We start from the raw sequence: 21,354 nt of genomic DNA, 5'->3' as shown, positions 1-21,354 counted from the left end.
TGTAGAGGCGGGGCTGTAGAGGCGGGGCTATAGAGGCGGGGCTATAGAGGCGGGGCTATAGAGGCGGGACTATAGAGGCGGGACTATAGAGGCGGGGCTGTAGAGGCGGGGCTGTAGAGGCGGGGCTGTAGAGGCGGGGCTGTAGAGGCGGGGCTATAGAGGCGGGACTATAGAGGCGGGGCTATAGAGGCGGGGCTATAGAGGCGGGGCTGTAGAGGCGGGGCTGTAGAGGCGGGGCTGTAGAGGCGGGGCTATAGAGGCAGGGCTATAGAGGCGGGGCTATAGAGGCGGGGCTGTAGAGGCGGGGCTGTAGGGGCGGGGCTATAGAGGCGGGACTATAGAGGCGGGGCTATAGAGGCGGGGCTGTAGAGGCGGGACTATAGAGGCGGGGCTATAGAGGCGGGGCTGTAGAGGCGGGACTATAGAGGCGGGGCTATAGAGGCGGGACTATAGAGGCGGGGCTATAGAGGCGGGACTATAGAGGCGGGGCTATAGAGGCGGGGCTGTAGAGGCGGGGCTATAGAGGCGGGGCTATAGAGGCGGGACTGTAGAGGCGGGGCTGTAGAGGCGGGGCTGTAGAGGCGGGGCTGTAGAGGCGGGGCTGTAGAGGCGGGGCTGTAGAGGCGGGGCTGTAGAGGCGGGGCTGTAGAGGCGGGGCTGTAGAGGCGGGGCTATAGAGGCGGGGCTATAGAGGCGGGACTATAGAGGCGGGACTGTAGAGGCGGGACTGTAGAGGCGGGACTGTAGAGGCGGGGCTGTAGAGGCGGGGCTGTAGAGGCGGGGCTATAGAGGCGGGGCTATAGAGGCGGGGCTATAGAGGCGGGACTATAGAGGCGGGGCTATAGAGGCGGGACTATAGAGGCGGGACTATAGAGGCGGGGCTGTAGAGGCGGGACTATAGAGGCGGGGCTGTAGAGGCGGGGCTGTAGAGGCGGGGCTGTAGAGGCGGGGCTATAGAGGCGGGGCTGTAGAGGCGGGGCTGTAGGGGCGGGGCTATAGAGGCGGGACTATAGAGGCGGGGCTATAGAGGCGGGGCTATAGAGGCGGGGCTGTAGAGGCGGGGCTATAGAGGCGGGACTATAGAGGCGGGGCTATAGAGGCGGGGCTGTAGAGGCGGGGCTGTAGAGGCGGGGCTATAGAGGCGGGGCTATAGAGGCGGGGCTATAGAGGCGGGGCTGTAGAGGCGGGGCTGTAGAGGCGGGACTATAGAGGCGGGGCTATAGAGGCGGGACTATAGAGGCGGGGCTATAGAGGCGGGGCTGTAGAGGCGGGGCTGTAGAGGCGGGGCTGTAGAGGCGGGGCTATAGAGGCGGGGCTATAGAGGCGGGGCTGTAGAGGCGGGACTATAGAGGCGGGGCTATAGAGGCGGGGCTGCTGCGTGCTTCTGCACAAGGTTTGATGGGAGGCGGCCTCTTGTAAAGAACAGGAGGGGGGTGAGTGTGGCATGTGCATTTAAAAAAGACTAAAAGTCGCTTGATTTCTCAAATTGGCGAAAAATCCTCTATTATTCCTTTAAAGGTCAAACAATGTGTTTAACGGATTTTTTGTCCGTCTCTTGTGTGAAAATGCACCTACGTGTAAGTATTGTATTGTATACATTTTCAAAGTATTTTCCCAGTACTGTGTACTGGTCACATGTACATGAGCTGCTCACTGACCTGTACACAAGAGCCAGGATGTTGAGCATCGTGGCTACGTCCGGATGGTTGTGTCCAGAGGATTTCTCCAGGTCCTCCAGCGCCTGCACCACAAAGCAGAGACTCAGGAGGACGTGTGCAGGACGTGTGCAGGACGGGGCGTGTGCGGGACGTGTGCAGGACGTGTGTAGGACGGGGCGTGTGCGGGACGTGTGCAGGACGTGTGCAGGACGGGGCGTGTGCGGGACGTGTGCAGGACGTGTGTAGGACGGGGCGTGTGCGGGACGTGTGCAGGACGTGTGTAGGACGGGGCGTGTAGATGAAGCAGTAGGACATGGGGCAGGGTGTTACGGCCTAAAATTGTTATCATAGCAATAACGATCTGATAGACAATATGATATAATCACATCTATAATAATTGTACTAAAGTGTTTAAAGACAGAAGTCGTATTTATTGTTGTGCTTCCACTTCTTACGTCCTGAGGATCTGCACAACGACATGAGCAGAGACGCACAACGACATGAGCAGCGACGCACAACGACATGAGCAGCGACGCACAACGACATGAGCAGCGACGCACGACGACATGAGCAGCGACGCACGACGACATGAGCAGCGACGCACGACGACATGAGCAGCGACGCACGACGACATGAGCAGCGACGCACAACGACATGAGCAGCGACGCACGACGACATGAGCAGCGACGCACAACGACATGAGCAGCGACGCACAACGACATTAGCAGAGACGCACAACGACATGAGCAGCGACGCACAACGACATGAGCAGAGACGCACAACGACATGAGCAGCGACGCACAACGACATGAGCAGCGACGCACAACGACATGAGCAGAGACGCACAACGACATGAGCAGCGACGCACAACGACATGAGCAGCGACGCACGACGACATGAGCAGCGACGCACAACGACATGAGCAGCGACGCACGACGACATGAGCAGCGACACACAACGACATGAGCAGCGACGCACGACGACATGAGCAGCGACGCACAACGACATGAGCAGCGACGCACAACGACATTAGCAGAGACGCACAACGACATGAGCAGCGACGCACAACGACATGAGCAGAGACGCACAACGACATGAGCAGCGACGCACAACGACATGAGCAGCGACGCACAACGACATGAGCAGAGACGCACAACGACATGAGCTGCGACGCACAACGACATGAGCAGAGACGCACAACGACATGAGCAGCGACGCACGACGACATGAGCAGCGACGCACGACGACATGAGCAGCGACGCACGACGACATGAGCAGCGACGCACAACGACATGAGCAGCGACGCACGACGACATGAGCAGCGACGCACGACGACATGAGCAGCGACGCACAACGACATGAGCAGCGACGCACGACGACATGAGCAGCGACGCACAACGACATGAGCAGCGACGCACGACGACATGAGCAGCGACGCACAACGACATGAGCAGCGACGCACAACGACATTAGCAGAGACGCACAACGACATGAGCAGCGACGCACAACGACATGAGCAGAGACGCACAACGACATGAGCAGCGACGCACAACGACATGAGCAGCGACGCACAACGACATGAGCAGAGACGCACAACGACATGAGCAGCGACGCACAACGACATGAGCAGCGACGCACGACGACATGAGCAGCGACGCACAACGACATGAGCAGCGACGCACGACGACATGAGCAGCGACGCACAACGACATGAGCAGCGACGCACGACGACATGAGCAGCGACGCACAACGACATGAGCAGCGACGCACAACGACATTAGCAGAGACGCACAACGACATGAGCAGCGACGCACAACGACATGAGCAGAGACGCACAACGACATGAGCAGCGACGCACAACGACATGAGCAGCGACGCACAACGACATGAGCAGAGACGCACAACGACATGAGCTGCGACGCACAACGACATGAGCAGAGACGCACAACGACATGAGCAGCGACGCACGACGACATGAGCAGCGACGCACAACGACATGAGCAGCGACGCACGACGACATGAGCAGCGACGCACAACGACATGAGCAGCGACGCACGACGACATGAGCAGCGACGCACAACGACATGAGCAGAGACGCACGACGACATGAGCAGCGACGCACAACGACATGAGCAGAGACGCACAACGACATGAGCAGCGACGCACGACGACATGAGCAGCGACGCACAACGACATGAGCAGAGACGCACGACGACATGAGCAGCGACGCACAACGACATGAGCAGAGACGCACAACGACATGAGCAGCGACGCACAACGACATGAGCAGCGACGCACAACGACATGAGCAGCCACGCACAACGACATGAGCAGCCACGCACAACGACATGAGCAGCGACGCACAACGACATGAGCAGCGACGCACAACGACATGAGCAGCGACGCACGACGACATGAGCAGCGACGCACGACGACATGAGCAGCGACGCACGACGACATGAGCAGAGACGCACGACGACATGAGCAGCGACGCACAACGACATGAGCAGAGACGCACAACGACATGAGCAGAGACGCACAACGACATGAGCAGCGACGCACAACGACATGAGCAGAGACGCACAACGACATGAGCAGACGCACAACGACATGAGCAGCGACGCACAACGACATGAGCAGAGACGCACAACGACATGAGCAGCGACGCACAACGACATGAGCAGAGACGCACAACGACATGAGCAGAGACGCACAACGACATGAGCAGAGACGCACAACGACATGAGCAGAGACGCACGACGACATGAGCAGCGACGCACGACGACATGAGCAGCGACGCACGACGACATGAGCAGCGAAGCGACGCACAACGACATGAGCAGCGACGCACGACGACATGAGCAGCGACGCACGACGACATGAGCAGAGACGCACGACGACATGAGCAGAGACGCACAACGACATGAGCAGCGACGCACAACGACATGAGCAGAGACGCACAACGACATGAGCAGCGACGCACAACGACATGAGCAGAGACGCACAACGACATGAGCAGAGACGCACAACGACATGAGCAGAGACGCACAACGACATGAGCAGCGACGCACAACGACATGAGCAGCGACGCACAACGACATGAGCAGAGACGCACAACGACATGAGCAGAGACGCACAACGACATGAGCAGCGACGCACAACGACATGAGCAGAGACGCACAACGACATGAGCAGAGACGCACAACGACATGAGCAGAGACGCACAACGACATGAGCAGCGACGCACAACGACATGAGCAGAGACGCACAACGACATGAGCTGCGACGCACAACGACATGAGCAGCGACGCACAACGACATGAGCAGAGACGCACAACGACATGAGCAGAGACGCACAACGACATGAGCAGCGACGCACAACGACATGAGCAGCGACGCACAACGACATGAGCAGAGACGCACAACGTCATGAGCAGCGACGCACAACGACATGAGCAGCGACGCACAACGACATGAGCTGCGACGCACAACGACATGAGCAGCGACGCACAACGACATGAGCAGAGACGCACAACGACATGAGCTGCGACGCACAACGACATGAGCAGCGACGCACAACGACATGAGCAGAGACGCACAACGACATGAGCAGAGACGCACAACGACATGAGCAGAGACGCACAACGACATGAGCAGCGACGCACAACGACATGAGCAGCGACGCACAACGACATGAGCAGAGACGCACGACGTCATGAGCAGCGACGCACGACGACATGAGCAGAGACGCACGACGACATGAGCAGCGACGCACGACGACATGAGCAGCGACGCACGACGACATGAGCAGCGACGCACGACGACATGAGCAGCGACGCACGACGACATGAGCAGAGACGCACGACGACATGAGCAGCGACGCACAACGACATGAGCAGAGACGCACAACGACATGAGCAGAGACGCACAACGACATGAGCAGCGACGCACAACGACATGAGCAGAGACGCACAACGACATGAGCAGAGACGCACAACGACATGAGCAGCGACGCACAACGACATGAGCAGAGACGCACAACGACATGAGCAGCGACGCACAACGACATGAGCAGCGACGCACAACGACATGAGGAGAGACGCACAACGACATGAGCAGAGACGCACGACGACATGAGCAGAGACGCACGACGACATGAGCAGAGACGCACGACGACATGAGCAGCGACGCACGACGACATGAGCAGCGACGCACGACGACATGAGCAGCGACGCACGACGACATGAGCAGCGACGCACGACGACATGAGCAGAGACGCACGACGACATGAGCAGAGACGCACAACGACATGAGCAGCGACGCACAACGACATGAGCAGAGACGCACAACGACATGAGCAGCGACGCACAACGACATGAGCAGAGACGCACAACGACATGAGCAGAGACGCACAACGACATGAGCAGAGACGCACAACGACATGAGCAGCGACGCACAACGACATGAGCAGCGACGCACAACGACATGAGCAGAGACGCACAACGACATGAGCAGAGACGCACAACGACATGAGCAGCGACGCACAACGACATGAGCAGCGACGCACAACGACATGAGCAGAGACGCACAACGACATGAGCTGCGACGCACAACGACATGAGCAGCGACGCACAACGACATGAGCAGAGACGCACAACGACATGAGCAGAGACGCACAACGACATGAGCAGCGACGCACAACGACATGAGCAGCGACGCACAACGACATGAGCAGAGACGCACAACGTCATGAGCAGCGACGCACAACGACATGAGCAGCGACGCACAACGACATGAGCTGCGACGCACAACGACATGAGCAGCGACGCACAACGACATGAGCAGAGACGCACAACGACATGAGCTGCGACGCACAACGACATGAGCAGCGACGCACAACGACATGAGCAGAGACGCACAACGACATGAGCAGAGACGCACAACGACATGAGCAGCGACGCACAACGACATGAGCAGCGACGCACAACGACATGAGCAGAGACGCACAACGACATGAGCAGAGACGCACAACGACATGAGCAGCGACGCACAACGACATGAGCAGCGACGCACAACGACATGAGCAGAGACGTACAACGACATGAGCAGCGACGCACAACGACATGAGCAGAGACGCACAACGACATGAGCACGCACAACGACATGAGCAGAGACGCACAACGACATGAGCAGCGACGCACAACGACATGAGCAGCGACGCACAACAGAACTTGTTATTCACCACATCACTGTTACATTTACTCCTCAGACACAGAAAAGGTTATAACGAAGGAGAAGGAGCAACGTGCATCTGACTCTCAGTCACTAGCTGCACAGTGCAGGACATGGTGGAGCAGCAGGACATGGTGGAGCAGCAGGACATGGTGGAGCAGCAGGACATGGTGGAGCAGCAGGACATGGTGGAGCAGCAGGACATGATGGAGCAGTAGGACATGGTGTGTGGGTGATGGAGCAGTAGGACATGGTGGAGCAGTAGGACATGGTGGAGCAGTAGGACATGGTGGAGCAGCAGGACATGGTGGAGCAGTAGGACATGGTGGAGCAGCAGGACATGGTGGAGCAGTAGGACATGGTGGAGCAGCAGGACATGGTGGAGCAGTAGGACATGGTGGAGCAGTAGGACATGGTGGAGCAGCAGGACATGGTGGAGCAGTAGGACATGGTGGAGCAGCAGGACATGGTGGAGCAGTAGGACATGGTGGAGCAGCAGGACATGGTGGAGCAGTAGGACATGGTGGAGCAGCAGGTGTGTGGGTGTAGGCCGAGGGTCTGACCTGCTTGCACAGGGGCACAGCCACCTCGTAGCGTCCCTGGGAGGCGTACTGAATGACCAGGTTGTGCAGCGTGCGCAGACGGGCCGGGATCTCGTAGCCGCCCTGCTGAGCGGCCGCCTCTGCACTACTGTGGCCCCTGTGGACATCTGCCAGAGGAAGAACACAGGACAGAAGGACAGACACGGACACAAAGACCAGAGTTTACTCAAATCAGAAAGCCTCAAATACATGACTGGCCCCACACGTGACAGGGTCTGGCCCCCCACACGTGACAGGGTCTGGCCCCCCACACGTGACAGGGTCTGGCCCCCCACACGTGACAGGGTCTGGCCCCCCACACGTGACAGGGTCTGGCCCCCCACACGTGACAGGGTCTGGCCCCACACGTGACACTTTAAAGGGACATAATATGACTATGATGGGCCTTTAAGTCTTTGTTTTCAGTGGGCGCAGCGCTTCTGCCTCAGCACCTTAGCAGCGCGGGCAACAGGAAACAGTTAAACTGATGATATTTTAAATGACAATATTCAGCAAAAACACTGTAAACATGTTAAGCTTGTTCTCATTTGTTCGCAAACTAAACTGAACACGTCTGTGACACGTGCAGTGTTCTGAACGCAGCGTCTGCAAAACTACAACATGTAAAGGACGATCTGCTGTTCCAGTGACATGTCCCTCTGAAGACACAATGGACACAATGGACATGATCTACATATACTAGAACTATAACATTATCTTATCGTTCAATAACCGGAAAAAGGCAGTTTGGGCTAATGTAGCTCGATGGATGTTCTGCACATGTAGCTCGATGGATGTTCTGCACATATAGCTCGATGGATGCTCTGCACATGTAGCTCGATGGATGCTCTGCACATATAGCTCGATGGATGCTCTGCACATGTAGCTTGATGGGTAATCTGCACATGTAGCTCAATGGATGTTCTGCACATGTTCTGCACATGTAGCTCGATGGATGCTCTGCACATGTAGCTCGATGGATGCTCTGCACATGTAGCTCGATGGATGCTCTGCACATGTAGCTCGATGGATGCTCTGCACATGTAGCTTGATGGGTAATCTGCACATGTAGCTCAATGGATGTTCTGCACATGTTCTGCACATGTAGCTCGATGGATGCTCTGCACATGTAGCTCGATGGATGCTCTGCACATGTAGCTCGATGGATGCTCTGCACATGTAGCTCGATGGATTTTCTGCACATGTAGCTCGATGGATGTTCTGCACATGCTCTGCACATGTAGCTCGATGGATGCTCTGCACATGTTGTAACGTTTTAGACAAACTGTTCCTTCAAAGCCTTTAAAGTGTATCATGTGTCCTTCACAGTGTATCATATGTGTCCTTCACAGTGTATCATATGTGTCCTTCACAGTGTATCATATGTGTCCTTCACAGTGTATCATATGTGTCCTTCACAGTGTATCATATGTGTCCTTCACAGTGTATAATATGTGTCCTTCACAGTGTATCATATGTGTCCTTCACAGTGTATCATATGTGTCCTTCACAGTGTATCATATTTGTCCTTCACAGTGTATCATGTGTCCTTCACAGTGTATCATATGTGTCCTTCACAGTGTATCATATGTGTCCTTCACAGTGTATCATATGTGTCCTTTAAAGTGTATCATATGTGTCCTTCACAGTGTATCATATGTGTCCTTCACAGTGTATCATATGTGTCCTTCACAGTGTATCATATGTGTCCTTCACAGTGTATCATATGTGTCCTTCACAGTGTATATTATGTGTCCTTCACAGTGTATCATATGTGTCCTTCACAGTGTATCATATGTGTCCTTCACAGTGTATATTATGTGTCCTTCACAGTGTATCATATGTGTCCTTCACAGTGTATATTATGTGTCCTTCACAGTGTATCATATGTGTCCTTCACAGTGTATATTATGTGTCCTTCACAGTGTATCATATGTGTCCTTCACAGTGTATATTATGTGTCCTTCACAGTGTATCATATGTGTCCTTCACAGTGTATATTATGTGTCCTTCACAGTGTATCATATGTGTCCTTCACAGTGTATATTATGTGTCCTTCACAGTGTATCATATGTGTCCTTCACAGTGTATATTATGTGTCCTTCACAGTGTATATTATGTGTCCTTCACAGTGTATCATATGTGTCCTTCACAGTGTATATTATGTGTCCTTCACAGTGTATATTATGTGTCCTTCACAGTGTATATTATGTGTCCTTCACAGTGTATCATATGTGTCCTTCACAGTGTATATTATGTGTCCTTCACAGTGTATCATATGTGTCCTTCACAGTGTATATTATGTGTCCTTCACAGTGTATCATATGTGTCCTTCACAGTGTATATTATGTGTCCTTCACAGTGTATATTATGTGTCCTTCACAGTGTATCATATGTGTCCTTCACAGTGTATATTATGTGTCCTTCACAGTGTATATTATGTGTCCTTCACAGTGTTCAGTTCAGCATAACATCTGAGGGAGATAAACCCGAGCAGAAGCCTCACATTGATCCTGCTCCTGGCCCTCAGCAGGAAACAGCTCCTCCAGGCTCCGTCCAGGAGAGCACACGTCTTTGTCCTCCTGCAACACATAACACACGTCTATGTCACACGTCTTTGTCCTCCTGCAACACATAACACACGTCTATGTCACACGTCTTTGTCCTCCTGCAACACATAACACACGTCTATGTCACACGTCTTTGTCCTCCTGCAACACATAACACACTTCTATGTCACACATCTTTGTCCTCCTGCAACACATAACACACTTCTATGTCACACGTCCTTGTCCTCCTGAAACACATAACACACATCTTTGTCCTTCTGAAACACATAACACACATCTTTGTCCTCCTGCTACATATAACACGCGTCTATGTCACACGTCTTTGTCCTCCTGAAACACATAACACACATATTTGTCCTCCTGAAACACATAACACACATCTTTGTCCTCCTGCAACACATAACGCACGTCTATGTCACACGTCTTTGTCCTCCTGGAACACATAACACACGTCTATGTCACACGTCTTTGTCCTCCTGCAACACATAACACACGTCTATGTCACACGTCTTTGTCCTCCTGGAACACATAACACACTTCTATGTCACACGTCTTTGTCCTCCTGCAACACATAACACGCGTCTATGTCACACGTCTTTGTCCTCCTGAAACACATAACACACATCTTTGTCCTTCTGAAACACATAACACACATCTTTGTCCTCCTGCAACATATAACACACGTCTATGTCACACGTCTTTGTCCTCCTGAAACACATAACACACATCTTTGTCCTCCTGAAACACATAACACACATCTTTGTCCTCCTGCAACACATAACGCACGTCTATGTCACACGTCTTTGTCCTCCTGGAACACATAACACACGTCTATGTCACACGTCTTTGTCCTCCTGCAACACATAACACATGTCTATGTCACATGTCTTTGTCCTCCTGGAACACATAACACACTTCTATGTCACACGTCTTTGTCCTCCTGCAACACATAACACACGTCTATGTCACACGTCTTTGTCCTCCTGCAACACATAACACACTTCTATGTCACACGTCTTTGTACTCCTGAAACACATAACACACATCTTTGTCCTCCTGAAACACATAACACACATCTTTGTCCTCCTGAAACACATAACACACGTCTATGTCACACGTCTTTGTCCTCCTGGAACACATAACACACGTCTGTAACACGTCTTTGTCCTCCATGAAACACATAACACATGTCTTTGTCCTCCTGTAACACATAACACAGGTCTTTGTCCTCCTGCAACACATAACGCACGTCTTTGTCCTCCTGCAACACATAACACGCGTCTCTGTCCTCCTGAAACACACAACATGCGTCTCTGTCCTCCTGAAACACATAACACACGTCTTTGTCCTCCTGAAACACATAACACACGTCTCTGTTGTCCTCCTGAAACACATAACACGTGTCTATGTCACACGTCTTTGCCCTCCTGAAACACATAACATGCGTCTTTGTCCTCCTGAAACACATAACACGCGTCTTTGTCCTCCTGCAACACATAACACGCATCTCTGTCCTCCTGAAACACATAACATGCGTCTTTGTCCTCCTGAAACACATAACACACGTCTCTGTTGTCCTCCTGAAACACATAACACACATCTCTGTCCTCCTGAAACACATAACACGCATCTCTGTCCTCCTGAAACACATAACACGCGTCTGTCCTCCTGAAACACATAACACACGTCTCTGTTGTCCTCCTGAAACACATAACACACGTCTCTGTTGTCCTCCTGAAACACATAACACGCGTCTGTCCTCCTGAAACACATAACACACGTCTCTGTTGTCCTCCTGAAACACATAACACACATCTCTGTCCTCCTGAAACACATAACACGCGTCTCTGTCCTCCTGAAACACATAACACACGTCTCTGTTGTCCTCCTGAAACACATAACACACATCTCTGTCCTCCTGAAACACATAACACGCGTCTCTGTCCTCCTGAAACACATAACACACGTCTCTGTTGTCCTCCTGAAACACATAACACACGTCTCTGTTGTCCTCCTGAAACACATAACACGCGTCACACCTGCATGCGTGCTGTCAGGGGGTGTGTCTCTCACCAGCGCCTCCTCCTGGTCCTGGTCGTACTTGCGGATGGAGGACATGAAGAGGAGGTGGTGGTTGTTCTCCTCCAGCGTCACCACCTCCTGCTCTCGCTCCTGGAGCTTCTGCTGAGCTCCTGCCACCTCGTCCCGCAGCCACTGGTTCTCCTGGCACAGCCGCCGCACCTGCCACACACAGCGCTTAGCATGAGCAGCTCCGGGCGTGTATGTATATATGTATATATATATATATATATATATATATATATATATATATATATATATATATATATATATATATATATATATATATATATATATATATATATATATATATATATATATATATATATATATATATATATATATAGTATGTGTTATTGTCTCACCTGAGCTCTCAGCTTCTGCTTCTCCGTCTCCACAGAGCTCACGTGAGCCGACAGAGCCAGCACCATCTGAAAACAGTTCAGCCAATCACAAGGCTCGTCAGGGACGTCATCACAATTCTGATTTATTCACATTATTTGGTGGGACAGTTCCATCTCATGAAGCGAAAGTGAAAACACGTCTAAAGCTTCAGAAACTTTTCTGTGTGGTTACATAATATGTTTACTCAAGTAAGAGTAACGTTACTGTAAAATAATAATACTCTTAAAAGCACTAAGCAGCACCAAAGTACAAATCTGAGCACTTCAGAGAGACTGACTGAGCGAATGTGACTGAGCGAATGTGACTGAGCGAATGTGTGAATGCTAATAAGTGTCATTATTATAAGTGTCGTTATTATAAGTGTCATTATTATAAGTGTCGTTATTATAAGTGTCGTTATTATAAGTGTCATTATTATAAGTGTCGTTATTATAAGTGTCATTATTATAAGTGTCATTATTATAAGTGTCGTTATTATAAGTGTCATTATTATAAGTGTCGTTATTATAAGTGTCATTATTATAAGTGTCATTATTATAAGTGTCGTTATTATAAGTGTCATTATTATAAGTGTCGTTATTATAAGTGTCGTTATTATAAGTGTCATTATTATAAGTGTCGTTATTATAAGTGTCGTTATTATAAGTGTCATTATTATAAGTGTCATTATTATAAGTGTCATTATTATAAGTGTCATTATTATAAGTGTCATTATTATAAGTGTCATTATTATAAGTGTCATTATTATAAGTGTCATTATTATAAGTGTCGTTATTATAAGTGTCGTTATTATAAGTGTCGTTATTATAAGTGTCATTATTATAAGTGTCATTATTATAAGTGTCATTATTATAAGTGTCATTATTATAAGTGTCGTTATTATAAGTGTCGTTATTATAAGTGTCATTATTATAAGTGTCATTATTATAAGTGTCATTATTATAAGTGTCATTATTATAAGTGTCATTATTATAAGTGTCATTATTATAAGTGTCATTATTATAAGTGTCGTTATTATAAGTGTCATTATTATAAGTGTCGTTATTATAAGTGTCATTATTATAAGTGTCATTATTATAAGTGTCATTATTATAAGTGTCGTTATTATAAGTGTCATTATTATAAGTGTCGTTATTATAAGTGTCATTATTATAAGTGTCGTTATTATAAGTGTCATTATTATAAGTGTCGTTATTATAAGTGTCATTATTATAAGTGTCATTATTATAAGTGTCATTATTATAAGTGTCATTATTATAAGTGTCATTATTATAAGTGTCATTATTATAAGTGTCATTATTATAAGTGTCGTTATTATAAGTGTCGTTATTATAAGTGTCATTATTATAAGTGTCGTTATTATAAGTGTCATTATTATAAGTGTCATTATTATAAGTGTCATTATTATAAGTGTCATTATTATAAGTGTCATTATTATAAGTGTCATTATTATAAGTGTCATTATTATAAGTGTCATTATTATAAGTGTCATTATTATAAGTGTCATTATTATAAGTGTCATTATTATAAGTGTCGTTATTATAAGTGTCATTATTATAAGTGTCATTATTATAAGTGTCGTTATTATAAGTGTCGTTATTATAAGTGTCATTATTATAAGTGTCATTATTATAAGTGTCGTTATTATAAGTGTCGTTATTATAAGTGTCATTATTATAAGTGTCGTTATTATAAGTGTCATTATTATAAGTGTCGTTATTATAAGTGTCGTTATTATAAGTGTCATTATTATAAGTGTCATTATTATAAGTGTCGTTATTATAAGTGTCATTATTATAAGTGTCATTATTATAAGTGTCATTATTATAAGTGTCATTATTATAAGTGTCGTTATTATAAGTGTCATTATTATAAGTGTCATTATTATAAGTGTCGTTATTATAAGTGTCATTATTATAAGTGTCATTATTATAAGTGTCATTATTATAAGTGTCATTATTATAAGTGTCATTATTATAAGTGTCATTATTATAAGTGTCATTATTATAAGTGTCATTATTATAAGTGTCATTATTATAAGTGTCATTATTATAAGTGTCGTTATTATAAGTGTCGTTATTATAAGTGTCGTTATTATAAGTGTCATTATTATAAGTGTCATTATTATAAGTGTCATTATTATAAGTGTCGTTATTATAAGTGTCATTATTATAAGTGTCATTATTATAAGTGTCATTATTATAAGTGTCGTTATTATAAGTGTCGTTATTATAAGTGTCATTATTATAAGTGTCATTATTATAAGTGTCATTATTATAAGTGTCATTATTATAAGTGTCATTATTATAAGTGTCATTATTATAAGTGTCATTATTATAAGTGTCATTATTATAAGTGTCATTATTATAAGTGTCATTATTATAAGTGTCATTATTATAAGTGTCATTATTATAAGTGTCATTATTATAAGTGTCGTTATTATAAGTGTCGTTATTATAAGTGTCGTTATTATAAGTGTCATTATTATAAGTGTCGTTATTATAAGTGTCGTTATTATAAGTGTCATTATTATAAGTGTCATTATTATAAGTGTCGTTATTATAAGTGTCATTATTATAAGTGTCATTATTATAAGTGTCATTATTATAAGTGTCATTATTATAAGTGTCGTTATTATAAGTGTCGTTATTATAAGTGTCATTATTATAAGTGTCATTATTATAAGTGTCATTATTATAAGTGTCATTATTATAAGTGTCGTTATTATAAGTGTCATTATTATAAGTGTCATTATTATAAGTGTCGTTATTATAAGTGTCGTTATTATAAGTGTCATTATTATAAGTGTCGTTATTATAAGTGTCATTATTATAAGTGTCATTATTATAAGTGTCGTTATTATAAGTGTCATTATTATAAGTGTCGTTATTATAAGTGTCATTATTATAAGTGTCATTATTATAAGTGTCGTTATTATAAGTGTCATTATTATAAGTGTCGTTATTATAAGTGTCATTATTATAAGTGTCGTTATTATAAGTGTCATTATTATAAGTGTCATTATTATAAGTGTCGTTATTATAAGTGTCATTATTATAAGTGTCGTTATTATAAGTGTCATTATTATAAGTGTCGTTATTATAAGTGTCATTATTATAAGTGTCATTATTATAAGTGTCATTATTATAAGTGTCATTATTATAAGTGTCGTTATTATAAGTGTCATTATTATAAGTGTCGTTATTATAAGTGTCATTATTATAAGTGTCGTTATTATAAGTGTCATTATTATAAGTGTCATTATTATAAGTGTCGTTATTATAAGTGTCATTATTATAAGTGTCATTATTATAAGTGTCATTATTATAAGTGTCATTATTATAAGTGTCATTATTATAAGTGTCATTATTATAAGTGTCATTATTATAAGTGTCGTTATTATAAGTGTCGTTATTATAAGTGTCATTATTATAAGTGTCGTTATTATAAGTGTCGTTATTATAAGTGTCATTATTATAAGTGTCATTATTATAAGTGTCGTTATTATAAGTGTCATTATTATAAGTGTCATTATTATAAGTGTCATTATTATAAGTGTCATTATTATAAGTGTCGTTATTATAAGTGTCATTATTATAAGTGTCATTATTATAAGTGTCATTATTATAAGTGTCATTATTATAAGTGTCATTATTATAAGTGTCATTATTATAAGTGTCATTATTATAAGTGTCGTTATTATAAGTGTCATTATTATAAGTGTCATTATTATAAGTGTCGTTATTATAAGTGTCATTATTATAAGTGTCATTATTATAAGTGTCATTATTATAAGTGTCGTTATTATAAGTGTCGTTATTATAAGTGTCATTATTATAAGTGTCATTATTATAAGTGTCATTATTATAAGTGTCATTATTATAAGTGTCATTATTATAAGTGTCGTTATTATAAGTGTCATTATTATAAGTGTCGTTATTATAAGTGTCATTATTATAAGTGTCGTTATTATAAGTGTCGTTATTATAAGTGTCATTATTATAAGTGTCGTTATTATAAGTGTCATTATTATAAGTGTCGTTATTATAAGTGTCATTATTATAAGTGTCATTATTATAAGTGTCATTATTATAAGTGTCATTATTATAAGTGTCATTATTATAAGTGTCATTATTATAAGTGTCATTATTATAAGTGTCATTATTATAAGTGTCATTATTATAAGTGTCATTATTATAAGTGTCGTTATTATAAGTGTCATTATTATAAGTGTCGTTATTATAAGTGTCATTATTATAAGTGTCGTTATTATAAGTGTCATTATTATAAGTGTCGTTATTATAAGTGTCATTATTATAAGTGTCATTATTATAAGTGTCATTATTATAAGTGTCATTATTATAAGTGTCATTATTATAAGTGTCATTATTATAAGTGTCATTATTATAAGTGTCATTATTATAAGTGTCATTATTATAAGTGTCATTATTATAAGTGTCATTATTATAAGTGTCATTATTATAAGTGTCATTATTATAAGTGTCATTATTATAAGTGTCATTATTATAAGTGTCATTATTATAAGTGTCATTATTATAAGTGTCATTATTATAAGTGTCATTATTATAAGTGTCATTATTATAAGTGTCATTATTATAAGTCCTTAAACTTGGCAGAAACAAAACTGGTCTGATTTGTTTCCAGTAAAAACCATTGCAACAGAAACAGAAAAATGCATGACTTTGACAGGGTCAATAAGGCAAAGATGACCCTGTCAGCTCACAGACCTGACCCTGTCAGGACCCTTTCAGCTCACAGACCTGACCCTGTCAGCTCACAGAACTGACCCTGTCAGCTCACAGACCTGACCCTGTCAGGACCCTTTCAGCTCACAGACCTGACCCTGTCAGCTCACAGAACTGACCCTGTCAGCTCACAGACCTGACCCTGTCAGGACCCTTTCAGCTCACAGACCTGACCCTGTCAGCTCACAGAACTGACCCTGTCAGCTCACAGACCTGACCCTGTCAGGACCCTGTCAGCTCACAGACCTGACCCTGTCAGCTCACAGAACTGACCCTGTCAGCTCACAGACCTGACCCTGTCAGCTCACAGACCTGCGCCTCGCTCAGACCCAGCTCGATCCTCTCCAGAGACTGCTGGACCATGTGACTCTTCTCCTGCTCCAAACTGCTGTCCCAGCTGGGCTGGCTCTCCAGGACCTGCTGGAGGTTCAGGAGCAGACTGTGGTTTTCCCCCTGGAGCGACTCCAGCCCGACCAGGACCTGCTGCGTGCTGCTCAGGATGTCCTCTGCAGACAGCATGGCTCACCTACAGACCACCTGCAATTACAGACAAACTGTAACTACAGACCACCTGCAACTACAGACCACCTGCAACTACAGACAAACTGTAACTACAGACCACCTGCAACTACAGACCACCTGCAACTACAGACAAACTGTAACTACAGACAACCTGCAACTACAGACCACCTGCAATTACAGACAAACTGTAACTACAGACCACCTGCAACTACAGACCACCTGCAACTACAGACAAACTGTAACTACAGACAACCTGCAACTACAGACCACCTGCAATTACAGACAAACTGTAACTACAGACCACCTGCAACTACAGACCAACTGTAACTACAGACAAACTGTAACTACAGACCACCTGCAACTACAGACCACCTGCAACTACAGACCAACTGTAACTACAGACCACCTGCAACTACAGACCACCTGCAACTACAGACCAACTGTAACTACAGACCACCTGCAACTACAGACAAACTGTAACTACAGACCACCTGCAACTACAGACCACCTGCAACTACAGACCACCTGCAACTACAGACAAACTGTAACTACAGACCACCTGCAACTACAGACCACCTGCAACTACAGACCACCTGCAACTACAGACCACCTGCAACTACAGACCAACTGTAACTACAGACCACCTGCAACTACAGACCACCTGCAACTACAGACCAACTGTAACTACAGACCACCTGCAACTACAGACAAACTGTAACTACAGACCACCTGCAACTACAGACCACCTGCAACTACAGACCACCTGCAACTACAGACAAACTGTAACTACAGACCACCTGCAACTACAGACCACCTGCAACTACAGACCAACTGTAACTACAGACCACCTGCAACTACAGACCACCTGCAACTACAGACAAACTGTAACTACAGACCACCTGCAACTACAGACCACCTGCAACTACAGACAAACTGTAACTACAGACCACCTGCAACTACAGACAAACTGTAACTACAGACCACCTGCAACTACAGACCACCTGCAACTACAGACCAACTGTAACTACAGACCACCTGCAACTACAGACAAACTGTAACTACAGACCACCTGCAACTACAGACCACCTGCAACTACAGACCACCTGCAACTACAGACCACCTGCAACTACAGACAAACTGTAACTACAGACCACCTGCAACTACAGACCACCTGCAACTACAGACCAACTGTAACTACAGACCACCTGCAACTACAGACCACCTGCAACTACAGACAAACTGTAACTACAGACCACCTGCAACTACAGACAAACTGTAACTACAGACCACCTGCAACTACAGACCACCTGCAACTACAGACAAACTGTAACTACAGACCACCTGCAACTACAGACCACCTGCAACTACAGACCAACTGTAACTACAGACAAACTGTAACTACAGACCACCTGCAACTACAGACCACCTGCAACTACAGACCACCTGCAACTACAGACCACCTGCAACTACAGACCACCTGCAACTACAGACAAACTGTAACTACAGACCACCTGCAACCACAGACCACCTGCAACTACAGACAAACTGTAACTACAGACCACCTGCAACCACAGACCACCTGCAACTACAGACAAACTGTAACTACAGACAAACTGTAACTACAGACCACCTGCAACTACAGACCACCTGCAACTACAGACCACCTGCAACTACAGACAAACTGTAACTACAGACCACCTGCAACTACAGACAAACTGTAACTACAGACCACCTGCAACTACAGACCACCTGCAACTACAGACCACCTGCAACTACAGACCACCTGCAACTACAGACCACCTGCAACTACAGACAAACTGCAACTACAGACAAACTGTAACTACAGACAAACTGTAACTACAGACCACCTGCAACTACAGACCACCTGCAACTACAGACCAACTGTAACTACAGACAAACTGTAACTACAGACCACCTGTAACTACAGACCACCTGCAACTACAGACCAACTGTAACTACAGACAAACTGTAACTACAGACCACCTGCAACTACAGACCACCTGCAACTACAGACAAACTGTAACTACAGACAAACTGTAACTACAGACAAACTGTAACTACAGACAAACTGTAACTACAGACCAACTGTAACTACAGACCACCTGCAACTACAGACAAACTGTAACTACAGACAAACTGTAACTACAGACAAACTGTAACTACAGACAAACTGTAACTACAGACCACCTGCAACTACAGACCAACTGTAACTACAGACCACCTGCAACTACAGACCACCTGCAACTACAGACAAACTGTAACTACAGACAAACTGTAACTACAGACAAACTGTAACTACAGACCACCTGCAACTACAGACCACCTGCAACTACAGACCAACTGTAACTACAGACAAACTGTAACTACAGACCACCTGTAACTACAGACCACCTGCAACTACAGACCAACTGTAACTACAGACAAACTGTAACTACAGACCACCTGCAACTACAGACCACCTGCAACTACAGACAAACTGTAACTACAGACAAACTGTAACTACAGACAAACTGTAACTACAGACCACCTGTAACTACAGACCACCTGCAACTACAGACCAACTGTAACTACAGACAAACTGTAACTACAGACCACCTGCAACTACAGACCACCTGCAACTACAGACAAACTGTAACTACAGACAAACTGTAACTACAGACAAACTGTAACTACAGACAAACTGTAACTACAGACCAACTGTAACTACAGACCACCTGCAACTACAGACAAACTGTAACTACAGACAAACTGTAACTACAGACAAACTGTAACTACAGACAAACTGTAACTACAGACCACCTGCAACTACAGACCAACTGTAACTACAGACCACCTGCAACTACAGACCACCTGCAACTACAGACAAACTGTAACTACAGACAAACTGTAACTACAGACAAACTGTAACTACAGACCACCTGCAACTACAGACCACCTGCAACTACAGACCAACTGTAACTACAGACAAACTGTAACTACAGACCACCTGTAACTACAGACCACCTGCAACTACAGACCAACTGTAACTACAGACAAACTGTAACTACAGACCACCTGCAACTACAGACCACCTGCAACTACAGACAAACTGTAACTACAGACAAACTGTAACTACAGACCACCTGCAACTACAGACCACCTGCAAAAGGGGACACAATATTGTCTGAATCTAATATAGACTTGATTGAAGTACTTTTGACTTCAAATACAAGTACATATACGTGTACAAGTACATATACGTGTACAAGTACATATACGTGTACAAGTACATATACGTGTACAAGTACATATACGTGTACAAGTACATATACGTGTACAAGTACATATACGTGTACAAGTACATATACGTGTACAAGTACATATCCAGCTGCTACACACTGCACTGCAACTGGAATATGCAGTAATTGATCATGGTTAACATGAACTTGTGGCAGAGTGGTTAACATTCACGCCGGGCTAAATTAAACCCTGTATTATAAAGCACTGCATCAGTTTGATGTTTATTGTAATATAAAGTTTA

General features: G+C 45.2%; 1 protein-coding gene across 1 annotated transcript in view; it reads right to left on the bottom strand.

Moving 5' to 3' along the window:
• Positions 1-21,354, bottom strand: part of klc3 (kinesin light chain 3) — a 50,482-nt gene that overhangs the window by 25,242 nt on the left and 3,886 nt on the right. Inside the window, exons 2-7 of the mRNA XM_072459837.1 lie at positions 17,604-17,828; positions 12,486-12,551; positions 12,115-12,282; positions 9,978-10,053; positions 7,454-7,599; positions 1,659-1,741 (exon numbers count right to left, since the gene is read on the bottom strand). Coding sequence (XP_072315938.1) covers positions 1,659-1,741; positions 7,454-7,599; positions 9,978-10,053; positions 12,115-12,282; positions 12,486-12,551; positions 17,604-17,810 — 746 coding nt within the window. The 5' untranslated portion in view covers positions 17,811-17,828. The remainder of the gene's footprint in view (positions 1-1,658; positions 1,742-7,453; positions 7,600-9,977; positions 10,054-12,114; positions 12,283-12,485; positions 12,552-17,603; positions 17,829-21,354) is intronic.

This window comes from Eucyclogobius newberryi, unplaced genomic scaffold (genome assembly GCF_026437365.1).
Source record: "Eucyclogobius newberryi isolate DKJ021-1_F unplaced genomic scaffold, fEucNew1.0.hap1 SCAF_10, whole genome shotgun sequence".
Lineage (NCBI taxonomy): Eukaryota > Metazoa > Chordata > Actinopteri > Gobiiformes > Gobiidae > Eucyclogobius > Eucyclogobius newberryi.
This window is presented reverse-complemented; position numbering and strand designations above follow the sequence as displayed.